At 43.7% G+C, this 12859-nt stretch overlaps 1 protein-coding gene across 1 annotated transcript in view; it reads left to right on the forward strand.

Annotated features, from left to right (window-relative positions):
• Window positions 1-295: 295 nt before the first annotated feature.
• LOC132823524 (shootin-1-like) overlaps window positions 296-12859 on the forward strand; it is a 90342-nt gene continuing 77778 nt past the window's right edge. Inside the window, exon 1 of the mRNA XM_060837467.1 lies at window positions 296-325. Coding sequence (XP_060693450.1) covers window positions 307-325 — 19 coding nt within the window. The 5' untranslated portion in view covers window positions 296-306. The remainder of the gene's footprint in view (window positions 326-12859) is intronic.

Raw genomic sequence — 12859 nt, forward strand, 5'->3', positions numbered from 1 at the left:
ACAATGCCAGGGCAGACAATGACACAGTGGAGGTCACTGACAACTGTGTGTGCATCACTTCAACAATTTAGAATAATTGTACATCATTTATCAGCATTTAGCAATGTTTTGAGAGCTTTATGTTCTAGTCAGATACTAAAGTATAACAGAATTGATTGTCTCTGTGTCTTTGAATAAATTATATAGTCAGGTGAAGCAGAGAGTGTTAACTTACAGAGAGTAGTCATTAGCAATTCCAGAATTGTCTGTTCCAGGCACCGCAGTTAAAATGGAAGGAGATTCAGTTACAAAGATGACTGGACATTGATGAATCGTTGTTGTTGCTGTAAGTACTGGAAGTGAAGGGGACGGTAGGTCAAGGCTGTTTTTCATTGTAGTTTGAGAATCTGTCTCTGCGCTGATAGAATTCAAAGCAAGTTGTGTCATAATACAGGAGTCTGTCACTGTGTGCATCTTACAGATAACATTGATGCTTTGTTTATTAGATTTAATTCACATTGAAATAATTGAAATAATCCGCCTAGAACCCTCCCTTTTATCTGCACTTGACCTGTTCATTGAGAATTGCTGTTGTGACTTTGGTTACCCTAATTTCTCTGCTCCCCGCCCCCCAGGTTCCTTACCCATTTAAACCAATCTCCCTCTGTACTGACTGCACTCCGTGCTCTCGGATCCAGTCCTGAATTTGTCACCACCCTGCCGACTGGCAGACCGACCCCCGACGTTGCTCCCCTGGACCATAACCCCACCAACGAGCAGTTTCGATGACAAGTCACTGGACTCAAAATGTTGACCTCTGCTTTCTCTCTACAGATGCTGCAGGGGCCTGCTGAGTTTCGCCTGCAATTTCTGATTTTGATTACTAAAGGGATGCTTGATTGTGGAAAATTCACTTGTATCGCTGCATGTTATAAGGGACGTTAAGCCAAATCATTTTACATGTCTTTTTATTTTCCCATGTGTATTCTCCATTGTTTCACGTTTTTCAAGAAAAATTTAGGACATCGATATGAAAGGGCAGTGATGAGTCATTTGGATAAGTACGTGAATAAGAAATGTTCAGAGGGATATGGGCCAAGTGGGAGTAGTTTAGTTTGGCAACATGGATTGGTTGGACCTAAGAGTGTGTTTCTGTGATGTATGACTGAGTCCAGCACAAAGGCATTTAGATGATCAGGTGGAGGAGAGTGGAATATAGTTATGGACAAGGACTCTAATGTTTCACTATCAGCACCATTTAGGAAACTCTTTTAAAGTTTTCATCTACTCCTCTCTGCTTTCTTTTACATGTTTCCTCTCCCTCTTTAAATGTTAGTATTTTTTCTATTTTTGACCTTCAAAACATTGGAACACAGATACATGTGTTGTCTCAAAGGACGTGTTCTTAATAAAGACGCCATTATCCGAGTGAACGAATGTTGATAGAGTGGTCCGCCCAAAGGATGTTAGTTTGAGACTGGAGAACAATGATTCTCTTTGTTTCAGCTCATGTGTGTGAAACAGCCTATCAGTCTTCTCTGTCTTTCTGGATTCTAAATGGTGGTGCCCAGACATGTTATAGGTAACCACATATTGCATTGATAAGGGGATTTGACCTGAATCTGGAATAGACATATGGATTTATTATAATTTTGAGTTTTCTCAGTGTCCTCTTTACTCTCAATATCAAGCAGTTGTTTCCACATCTGAAATTTTGTACAGATTTATTGAAATAGAGTCATAGAGATGTACAGCATGGAAACAGACCCTTGAGGCCAACTCAAACATGCCGACTAGATACCCTAACCTACTCTAGTCTCGTTTACCAGCATTTGCTCCCTATCCCTCTGAAGCCTTCTTATTCATGTACCCATCCAGATACCGTTTAAATGTTGTGATTGTATCAACCTCCACCACTTTCTCTGGCAACTCACTCCATACATCTGCCACTCTCTGAAAAAGTTGCCCTTAGGTCCCTTTTAAATCATTCCCTCTTACCTTACACCTATGCCCTCTAATTTTGGAATCCCCCATTCTGGGGAAAAACCTTGTCTATTTACCTATCCATGCCCGTCATGTTTTTAATGTACCTCTATAAGACCACACCTCACCCTCCGAGGCTCCAGGGAAAACAGTGCATTATGAGTGGAACATAACCGTAAAGGTATAGGAGGTGGGAATCCATCCCTGGCATGCTGCAGTGTTCCAGTGAGCCCCAGCGCAAAATGGAGGAACAACATCTCATCTTCAAACTGGGCACTTTATAGCCTCCTGGGCTTAATATTGAGTTCAACACCTTCAAGTTGTGAACCTACTCCCAATCCTTCCCTTTCTTTTAACTTTGCTTATTATGTTCTCTGTCACCATGTCCTCTCTCCCCCACCCCTAGCCTAGTGGGACTCTCTGTCCTTTCCAGTCTGGCTGTTAGACACACCTTTGTTCTGCCATTCTCATGTTCTGATCAATTAATCTGCTGCAGCAACATCCTTACTCCCCCAGCACTCCATCCCCACACTTCAGGCCAGCTCCGATTCGAAACATTATTGAAATGTCATCTGGAATCGAAACATTAGCTTCTTCTCTCTCTCTCTCTCTCTCTCTCTCTCCACAGATGCTGCCTGACCTGTTGTGATCTCCAGCATTGTTTGTTTTCAGGAATTATCTATTCCGTATCTAGTTCTACTGCCTTTGTTCACTCAGCAAGTGATGTTTTGTGTTTTCATAGCTGCTTTGACTGTCAGCAATTTTCCTGCTCCACAGGTAGATAGGATAGTGAAGGCGGCGTTTGGTACACTTTCCTTTATTGGTCAGAGTATTGAGTACAGGAGTTGGGAGGTCATGTTGCGGCTGTACAGGACATTGGTTTGGCCACTGTTGGAATATTGCGTGCAATTCTGGTCTCCTTCCTATCGGAAAGATGTTGTGAACCTTGAAAGGGTTCAGAAAAGATTTACAAGGATGTTGCCAGGGTTGGAGGATCTGAGCTGCAGGGAGAGGCTGAACAGGCTGGGGCTGTTTTCCCTGGAGCGTCGGAGGCTGAGGGGTGACCTGATGGAAGTTTACAAAATTGTGAGGGGCATCGATAGGATAAACAGACAAAGTTTTTTCCCTGGGGTCGGGGATCCAGAACTAGAGGGCATAGGTTTAGGGTGAGAGGGGAAAGCTATAAAAGAGACCTAAGGGACAACTTTTTCACACAGAGGATGGTGTTTGTATGGAATGAGCTGCCAGAGGAAGTGGTGGAGACTGATACAATTGCAATATTTAAAAGGCATCTGGATGGGTATATGAATAGGAAGGGTTTAGAGGGATATGCGCCAAATGCTGGCAGGTGGGACTAGGTTGGGTTGGGATATCTGGTCGGCATGGACGGGTTGGACCGAAGGGTCTGTTTCTGTGTTGTACATCTCTATGACTATGACTATGACTCTGTAGGATTTGTTTCTAGGCTCTTCCCCATTCTGTTCCAGTAGCTTCTGAGAGATTCTTATTCAGTGTCAGAATTTGTGTTTTTAATGTGTTATGTGCTGAGAACACCACCTCCAAAAGCTCAAGCTTATAAATTCTGAGATGATTCAAAAATTGTTCAGATGGCTTTCGGAATCCAAAACAAATAGTTTTCCAAACAAGCCTGTGTTCTTTCTGTAAGGTCCGAAATCACACGACATCAGGTTATAGTCCAACAAGTTTATTTGAAATACAAGCTTTCAGAGTGCTGCTCCTTTTTCAGGTGAACCTTTTACAGATGCACCATTGAAAGTATACTGTGCCAGTGGGCCTGCCTTGCCCAGGACCATTATGCACTGGGACAGAAACTACAGAAGATGGTGTGCACAGCCCAGACCATCACGGAAGCCAACCTTCCATCCATTGATTCCAGTTACACGGCTCGCTGCTGCAGAAAGGCTGCTAACATCATCACAGACCCCTCCCACCCTACTAATGATCTCCTACAACCTCTTCCATCAGGCAGAAAACACAGCAGCTTGAACAAACACAGCAGCAAGTTCAGGAATAGCTTCTTCTCAGCTGTTACTAGACTGATGAATGCCTGTCTAACTTTGAATAATGTTGATCTTGCTAATGCTGATCTTACCAAGCGCTGCCTTGTGTGAAATAACCTGTATGCCTCTGTCTAAGTTATTTTCTCACCCTATGATCTGTATGTCCTTGATTACTATGATCTTCCTGAACTGCTTGCAAACAAAGTTTTTCACTGTACAGTACTTCACACAGTGTGTGGTGGGCGTTTGGAACGCGTTGCGAGCAGAGGTGGTAGAGGCAGGCATGGTAGATTCATTTAAGAAGCGTCTGGACAGATGCATGAGGAGGTGGGGAGCAGAGGGATACAGATGCTTAGGAATTGACCGACAGGTTTAGACAGTAGATTTGGATCAGCTCAGGCTTGGAGGGCTGAAGGGCCTGTTTCTGGGCTGTAAGCTTTCTTTGTTCTTTGTTCTTTGTACTTAGGTACACATGACAATAAATCAAATCAAAAGGAGCAGTGCTCCAAAGGCTTTTGATTTCAAATAAACCTGTTGGACTATAACCTGGTGTCGTGTGACTCTAGACCTTGTCTACCCCTTGTCTCCACCTTCAGGCTCTCTGCCTGTATTCCTGATGAAGGGCTTTTGCCCGAAACGTTGATTTTCCTGCTCCTCGGATGCTGCCTGAACTGCTGTGCTTTTCCAGCATCACTCTAATCTGGACTCTGGTTTCCAGCATCTGCAGTCATTGTTTTTACCTTGTCTATCCCAGTCCAACACTGGCACCTCACCTGTTATATAAAACTAATTAAATTATACAACATGCAGATCTGAGATTAAGCTATGTGTGTGTATAGAAACTAAATGGAATTGTAACTTTACTTTAAACTCTTCCTAATAAACTAAGCAGTTCTTTTTACTTTGCTGATTAAACTAATGAGATTTGGATGAAATCAGAGTGTACAGCTCCCACTGAAGGGAAAAAGATTTGTACACTTTCCATCATATGACTTTAGCAGAGATTTAAAAGGTCATGAATTAGCTCACCTTTTAAAAATTATCTTTATTTATTGGGTTCTGAAAAGATTTACAAGGATGTTGTCAGGGTTGAAGGATTTAAGCTACAGGGAGAGGCTGAACAGGCTGGGGCTGTTTTCCCTGGAGTGTCGGAGGCTGAGGGGTGACCTTATAGAGGGGCATGGATAGGGTAAATAGACAAAGTCTTTTCCCTGGGGTGGGGGAGTCCAGAACTCGAGAGCAAGGGTTTAGGGTGAGAGGTGAAAGATTTAAAGGGATCTAAGGGGTAACTTTTTCATACAGAGAGTGGTCCATGTATGGAATGAGCTGCCAGAGGAAGTGGTGGAGGCTGGTACAATCCCAACATTTAAAAGGCATCTGGATGAATACATGAATAGGAAAGGTTTGGAGGGATATGGACCAAGTGCTGGCAAATGGGACCAGATTAATTTAGGATATCTGGTCAGCATGGACAAGTTGAACCGAAGGATCTGTTTCCGTGCTGTACAGCTCTTTGAATCTATGTGTTGGAGGAACGGTTAATACAAAAATCCTTAAAACCCACTTTCAGATTATGCCCAGTTATAGGACCATCATCTCAGCACTCAGGGGTTTAGCTGGTGCTGGTAGTATAAATGGATATCAGTCTATGAAGGAAAAATTAGTTCTCATTCATCCACATTTACAAATTAGCCGTTTTCCTCTATCGATGTCGCTGATTCTATTTGGAAACTGATGAAGTCAAGTTAGTTTCATCTCTAAGGTATGACATTTTGACAATGAATGTTTACTGGTTGAGAAAGCTGATGAATTTCTTGGCTTTGTGGCAGATCTAACAAGGAATTTGTTGACAGGAACATAGTTAATATCTCAAAATTAACATTCACAACACAAAAGCCTTCACTCAACATAACCATCATACCATAGTTGGTCATTTTTAGGTCACGTCCACTTCCTTACCGTCTCAGTTTTGGTTGCTGCAAGCTGGAAACATCATCTCAGCTCAAGAAGTCTGACGAATGAAACTTTTTTTTGTCTGCGTTGAATAGTCTTTTTGGCTTCTTCAAGGAGTTTAAAGTCAATAGAGAGACTGAGCTTTCCTCTATGGTAGCATTTTTTCACATAGGCAGTGAGCAGCAATGTTTTAAGGTTCAATGACATATAGAGATATAAAGCACAGTGTCCATCGGACATTACAATAGCAGCTCCATGCAACCGGGGAAGTGCAGAGGATCCTGTAAGTGGATCGTAGATGTGCCAATGAGCGTTCTCAGAGGCTGGCACAAGTCGGATACCAATGCCCCTGGATTTGGCATTCAGGAGGCTAGGGACCATGGAGTGCACCCTAAAATGTTGGTGCCCAATGTCCAGCATGACAGTCCATAACACCATAAGACATAGGAGTGGAAGTAAGGCCATTCGGCCCATCGAGTCCACTCTGCCATTCAATCATAGCTGATGGACATTTCAACTCCACTTACCTGCACTCCCCCCCATATCCCTTAATTCCTTGCAAGATTATGAATTTATCAATCTCTGCCTTGAAGACATTTAACATCCTGGCCTCTACTGCGCTCCATGGCAATGAATTCCACAGGCCCACCACTCTCTGGCAGAAGAAATGTCTCCTCATTTCCATTTTAAATTGACCCCCTGTAATTCTCAGGCTGTGTCCACGGGTCCTAGTAACCCTGCCTGATGGAAACAAATTCCCAGTGTCCAAGCAGTCATCTGGAGCCAGTGGAGAGCTGAATCCAACGGGTGCTCGCTCAAGGTTTTGTGTTGAGTTTTCCCAACATTGAGCTTGTTTGATGGATTTGGTCAGATAGGACCAGAATATTAATGAGGTGAAACATTTCTGTCTTGCTTTATTCTTGGCTTTAGTAGACATAGGTTTTATTATTGATCCTAGCTAACTTTCATCAGCGTATAGATAACAGCTTGGTAGAAAAACAGCTCATTTTAGATGCATTATTCCTTAAAAGCTGTGCTTAACTAAAAAGTGATGGGTGACATTCAATTTGATTGATTTAACACCTGGGATGTTATGGATAAGCTGAACAATGTTATTATAATTGAATGGGAGATCTAACAGCAAAATCTTGATGGAGTTGCCGGTGTTGGACTGGGGTGAACAAAGTCAGAAGTCACATGACACCAGGTTATAATCCAACAGGTTTATTTGAAATCACAAGCTTTTAGTGCGCTTAAATTTGTGATTTCAAATAAACCTGTCGGAATCACCTGGTGTCATGTGACTTCTGACTTTGTGAAATCTTTAATAGGTCAATATTTTTAATTTGCATCTACTTCCAAACAGAAGGTCCGAACCTACTCTGCGCTTGAACACAACAAGGAACAGTCAATACAGTATCTTTGTTAGAGTTTCTGTTTTTAATCAGTAGAGTTCCGATATCCCTTTGTAGGATTGAGATATCTTGGTGCCTGATGCTATCTCAGTTGGCAATCAGTCAGCAAGATTAAGGCCAACAGAGATCTGTTTCTGCAGTAATGTTGCATTGTGTAAAAAATCAGGGAGCGTGCTTGAAGGATCAATAAAATGTTGATAAGTGAAATGGAAAATTGTTTTATTGTCTCAACATTTCAAGCCGATTAGTAGAGTTTGTAACTTGAAATTATACAAATGGTGCCAAACATATATTTACTGCTCATTTTATTGCTCTAATTTTAAGCAAATTTATCTGTTAGTTTATAGATTGAACCTGGTCTGACAGAATGTATATTTGTATGTAAGTTAGCTCGCTGTGCTACACATCCTAGGACAAGCGAAACAAAGACATCACATGAGAATTATTAGAGGCATGGCATTCTAACCAGAAATAAATGCATTGATTTAGATCCTATCTACCTTCCCTTGAAAAAGAACCAGAAATGATGTCAACCACCTTAAGAAACCAAGACCTATAAATAGAGAGGCGGGACATTCCACCAGCGCTTTACAAGAGACTCTCACTGATGATGTCATCCAGTATGGTGACGAAACGTCTGAAAACAAACCTTCCAGCTCAGTGAGCTAACTTCCAGACTTATCATCAACCTGAGCTACAAATCTCCTCAAAAATCGCTAACGTATTTGTCTTTGAAATGAAAATGAAGATTTGTTATTGTATTCCCGCAAGCTGGAGGAATGGTTTTGCTGTTCAGTCTTGCCTTTAAACTTATTTAAGATCAGAGGGAGGGGATGGTCAAAGGAAATGTGAGGGGTAAGTTTTTTACACAGAGGGCGATAGGAGTCTGGAACACACTGTCGGGGGTGGGAGTGGAAGCAGATACAATAAGGACATTTCAGGGACTTTTAGCTAGGCACATGAATATGCAAGGAATGGAGGGATATGGATCAAGGGCAGGCAGAAGGGCTTAGTTTATTTTGGCTTCATATTGGCACAACATTGTGGGCTGAAGGGCCTGTTTCTGTGCTGTACTGTTCTATGTTCTAAATGCTGAGCAGATGAAAGTGCAAGGAGTTCCATAGAGCACACAAGGTCCCTTTATTGAAGTGTACATTAAGAGTGGGGTCAAAGGTGAGTCTGAGCAATGTGGGCTATGGGGAGCTGTGTGGCCGAATCAAGCAACAACAACCTCGCTAGTAAGAACATCACGCTCCATCTTTTATGCTTTTCACAAGCAGCGCGATGAGTTTCCTGTCAGCATGTTGCCAATTGACAGTCATTAATGATTGCTCAGAGTCCAAATCACCTTATTAATATTCTGCTCCCATCTGACCAAATCCGCTAAACAAGCTCAATATCAGCAAAACTCGAAACGAAACCTACAGTGAGCAGCTCCTGGATCCAGCTCTCCGCTGGTTCCAAATGTTGGACAATGGGCATCAACATTTCAGGGCACACTCCACGGCCAATAGCTTCCTAAACTCCGTGCCCAGGGACATTAGTATCTAACATGTGCCGGCCTCTGAGAACCCTCATTGGCACACCTCCAATCCACTTACAGGATCCTCTGCCCTTCCCCCAGCTGCACAGAGATGCTATTGTAATGTGTCGCTAGGACACCGGGTGCCCAGGAATGTGGAAGCAGCTTTTGGAGTGGACTGGGCTGCATCTCTGGGCTCTTTGTTTGTTGTCATGGTGATTAATCCCACTGAATCTAACGGTGTGTTCACAGCATCCCTGAACTTGCCAAGCCTTCCCATGGTGCACTTTGCCCCTGAGCCAAAGCTACCAGGCTCTTCCTAGTGCTCCCTCACTGTGCTGTTTAGGTGTACGTACAAAAGGAGGAAGTCTGTTGTGTTGGTCAGCCAGCAGTGGGTTATGTCTAAGGGGATAACCTTCACACAAAGGGTCTTGGCACAGTAAGTCAAGAGCAACCTCTGATACTAGTCCAGCTTTGCTGTGTGTGTGTATTGGGGGGGGGGGGCGGTGGGAATACATGGATCAGAGTCAGGATGTTGTCCTCTTAAAGGGTGAGGAACCAAATGACAGGCAATGTTCCCCCCTTCACCCCCTCCCCAACCACACCATACTCTCCCACCTCCACCACTCCCAACTCTCCCTCACCACCTGATTCTTCCTGCCCTACAGGGGGAACTGTTTTCCTTCTGGAATGAGAGAGAGAGAGAGAGAGACAGACAGACAAACATTGTGGGAAATGAAAGTGGATGCCACAGCTTTTCCTGTTGGTGTGGGTTAGGGGTGTCCCAGTGTGCGAGTAGGTAGTGCAGAGGGCAGGTACAGGTAGTGGTGTCAGGGTTAGGATAGAGGGCAGCAAATGAGGGAAGATGTTGCAAGCATCAGTGGGAGTGGCAGAGCATGGGCCTTGGGTGGAGGTGGGTGCAGTAACAGAGATGGAGTGAGTGTGAGGTATTGGAGAGAAGATGGTGGAACTTATATTCGGAGAGTGGAGAGGAACTTTTTTTCCCCCTTTATTCATTCATGGGATGAGGGAGTTGCTGGCTATGCAGCATTTATTGTCCATCCCTAATTGCCCAGAGAGCAATAAAGAGTCAGTCACATTGCTATGGGTCTGGAGACAAATGTAGGCCAGACCAGGTAAGGATGGCAGCTTCCCTTCCTAAAGAACGTAACTGATGCAGATGGGCTTTTCCTAGTTTTGGATTCATGGTCATTCTTAATCTCTTAATTCCAGATATTTACTGAATTCCACCATCTGCTGTGGCAGGATTTGAACCCAGGTCCCCATTACCTGGTCTCTAGGTAAACAGTCTAGTGACAAAGCCACTAGGCCATCACCTTCTCAACAGACCATACATCTATAGTGCTGGGGCATTTCTCTGGTTGGCTGAGATTGCCTTAAGTTGAGAGTGTGGTGCTGGAAAAGCACAGCTGGTCAGGCAGCATCTGAGGAGCAGGTTAATCGTTTCAGGCTGGAGCCCTTCATTAAGAATTGGAGAGAAGATGGTAGAACTTTTATTTGGGGAGTGGAGAGGAACTTTTGTTTTTCCTTTATTCATGCATGGGATAGGGAGTTGCTGGCTATGCAATATTTACTGCTCATCCCTAATTGCCCAGAGGGCAGTGAAGAGTCAACAGCATTGCTGTGGGTCTGGAGCCACATGTAGGCCAGACCAGGTAAGGATGGCATCTTCCTGTCTGGCCACATGTCTGGCCTATATTAACTCCAGATGAAGGGCTCCAGCCTGAAACATCGATTTTCCTGCTCCTCGAAAGCTGCCTGATCTGCTGTGCTTTTCCAGCAACACACTCTCAACTCTGATCTCCAGCATCTGCAGACCTCACTGTCTCCCCCCTCTGAGATTGTCTTAATCCAGGCAGGCATCGTCTGGTGTCATGGCCCCCTACCATAGGGGTGCTGGAGGATGAGGAAACTTTGTATCCTGCACCATTCCATCTAGGAGGACCCGTAGGACACTACCCCCTGCTGGACATGTGTGGGGCAGACATCAGCAACCATGCAGCACAGCTCCACTCTGCACTGACAGTGTGGCCCAGGTATATGATGAAGATGGAGTGGGCACAGGGATGTCAGTCTTTCCATGGTTATCCAGTGAGTGGTGAGTTGTTCTGGGAAAGGTGCAGAGTAAGACGTAAGAAATATTACTAGGTAATCAAAGAGGCGAGTTTGGCAAGATACAATGGGAGAACTCACTCTGCCGCAGTGTGCCAAACCCTCTGAAAAAGCCAACACAACTCGCACTTAGCTGAAGAAATGTAAGGTTTAGCCCTGAAACTCAACCCAAGAGGAAGACCTTGCATAGAAACAGAAACTCCTACATCTAAAAGATTGTTCCCAGATCTTAGTAATATTTATGAAGGGAATATTTTATGTCTTCAATTTATTGCGTTTCAGGATGAATAATTGAAGAGGGAAAAGTTACTGGTTTCTGAGGGTGGGGTGGAGGTGGGTTGTGAGGATGGTGTGCTGGCGTGGATAGTGAGCTGACTGGAAAATTCCAGTTGGTGTGGTAGATTGACGGTAATAGCTCACTCCACTGGCTGTTGGGTGGTCATTATCTCTCCAACTGCTAACCTGAAAGTGACCTTAAGGATGGTGACAGAATAATGGGCCGCTTTCCAACATCAGTTCTCCTTGCTAGTGCTCTCCAGACATGTCTCTGATAATTGTTTGAGAATCGGCCCCATTACAGAGTAACTTGTTTGTTATAAACATGATGTGGGAGGAGCCTCAAACCAAAGTAGATGCCTCCTACTGTTAAGTCAAGTTGGCAAGTGATTCAAATATCCAGGTGGTCAGCATCGAAAGAATCAAAATCTGGCAACATTCTGAGAATAGACGAAAACTTACATTAAAATTTAATCAATAAACATTAAAGATTTTCCGGCAAATACGGATTGGTCCCCAGAGTGAATGCTGAAGATTTCAGAATTCCAGTTCTGAGCTATGCCTCATTGAAATGTCAGTGTCTGTCACTGTCCTGAATGTCAGAGCCTAAGGCTTCTTGAAATTAAATATTGCAGTGAATTAACGTGCAGCCTTTTCACTTGGAGACCTGTATTCCAGTTCTGCCGAAACTGATGTGATAAAGCTTCATCAATACAGTCACTGAAATGCTAACATGAAATGAATTCAAATTATGTCAATTTAGTTTTTGTACATTGCATAAACAGGAGAGGATTTTGACAGCTTTCTTCCTGATTTAGCACCTCTCTTCACCCCTGCATGGGGAAGGGGCTAAGATAGGTGCCTTAATAATAGTCTGTTTCATCACCGTCCCAGTTGGAAAATCCCATCCAACCGCTCATTTGCCTGCCATTGAAAATCAAAGTCAAACTCAATCTGGAACGCAGCATGTATGAACCCTCACGGATAACGAGCAGTAACAACGGTCTCGAAGAATGAACTGTCCCTGTTGCCCATGAACTCAGGCATTTCAACATTGAGAACACGAGAGGAAGTACGGAAAAGGAATTGGAGAAAGGAATGCGAGTGATGTTGACACTGAGGACTGATCCTACCTCCCAGAAACACCTGCCAGATGTATGGTGGAAGATGTGGCTTCAGGATCAGCCTCATTAGCCTCACAAAGACCCTCACAATCCATGACCAATGTCACGGAGATGGACAATAACACCCCATCACTGAGTGACTGCCCACAATGGTATGAAGAAAAATGAGGAGAAATGTGATTTTGCATGCTTGGCAGATGGTACGTTTTACATTAAAGATCCACTGGGGAATATTAACTGTGACATTCTTGTTTTGAGGATGAGCATTCTGGACTCAACTTCCATTGGAAACGATCAGTGCCAATTCTTTTTGAGAGCTTCATTGGTTTCAGTTCCATCAAGCCAGAACCCAATGAATGTCCCAGTGTTTGGTTTGTTCATCTATTCCATCAGTGTTGAAAATGGAGAATGAATAAGCAGTTTAGGCTGGAGGTAGAGAAAGAATGTGTTTTA

The sequence above is a fragment of the Hemiscyllium ocellatum genome, chromosome 16 (assembly GCF_020745735.1).
Source record: "Hemiscyllium ocellatum isolate sHemOce1 chromosome 16, sHemOce1.pat.X.cur, whole genome shotgun sequence".
Classification (NCBI taxonomy): domain Eukaryota; kingdom Metazoa; phylum Chordata; class Chondrichthyes; order Orectolobiformes; family Hemiscylliidae; genus Hemiscyllium; species Hemiscyllium ocellatum.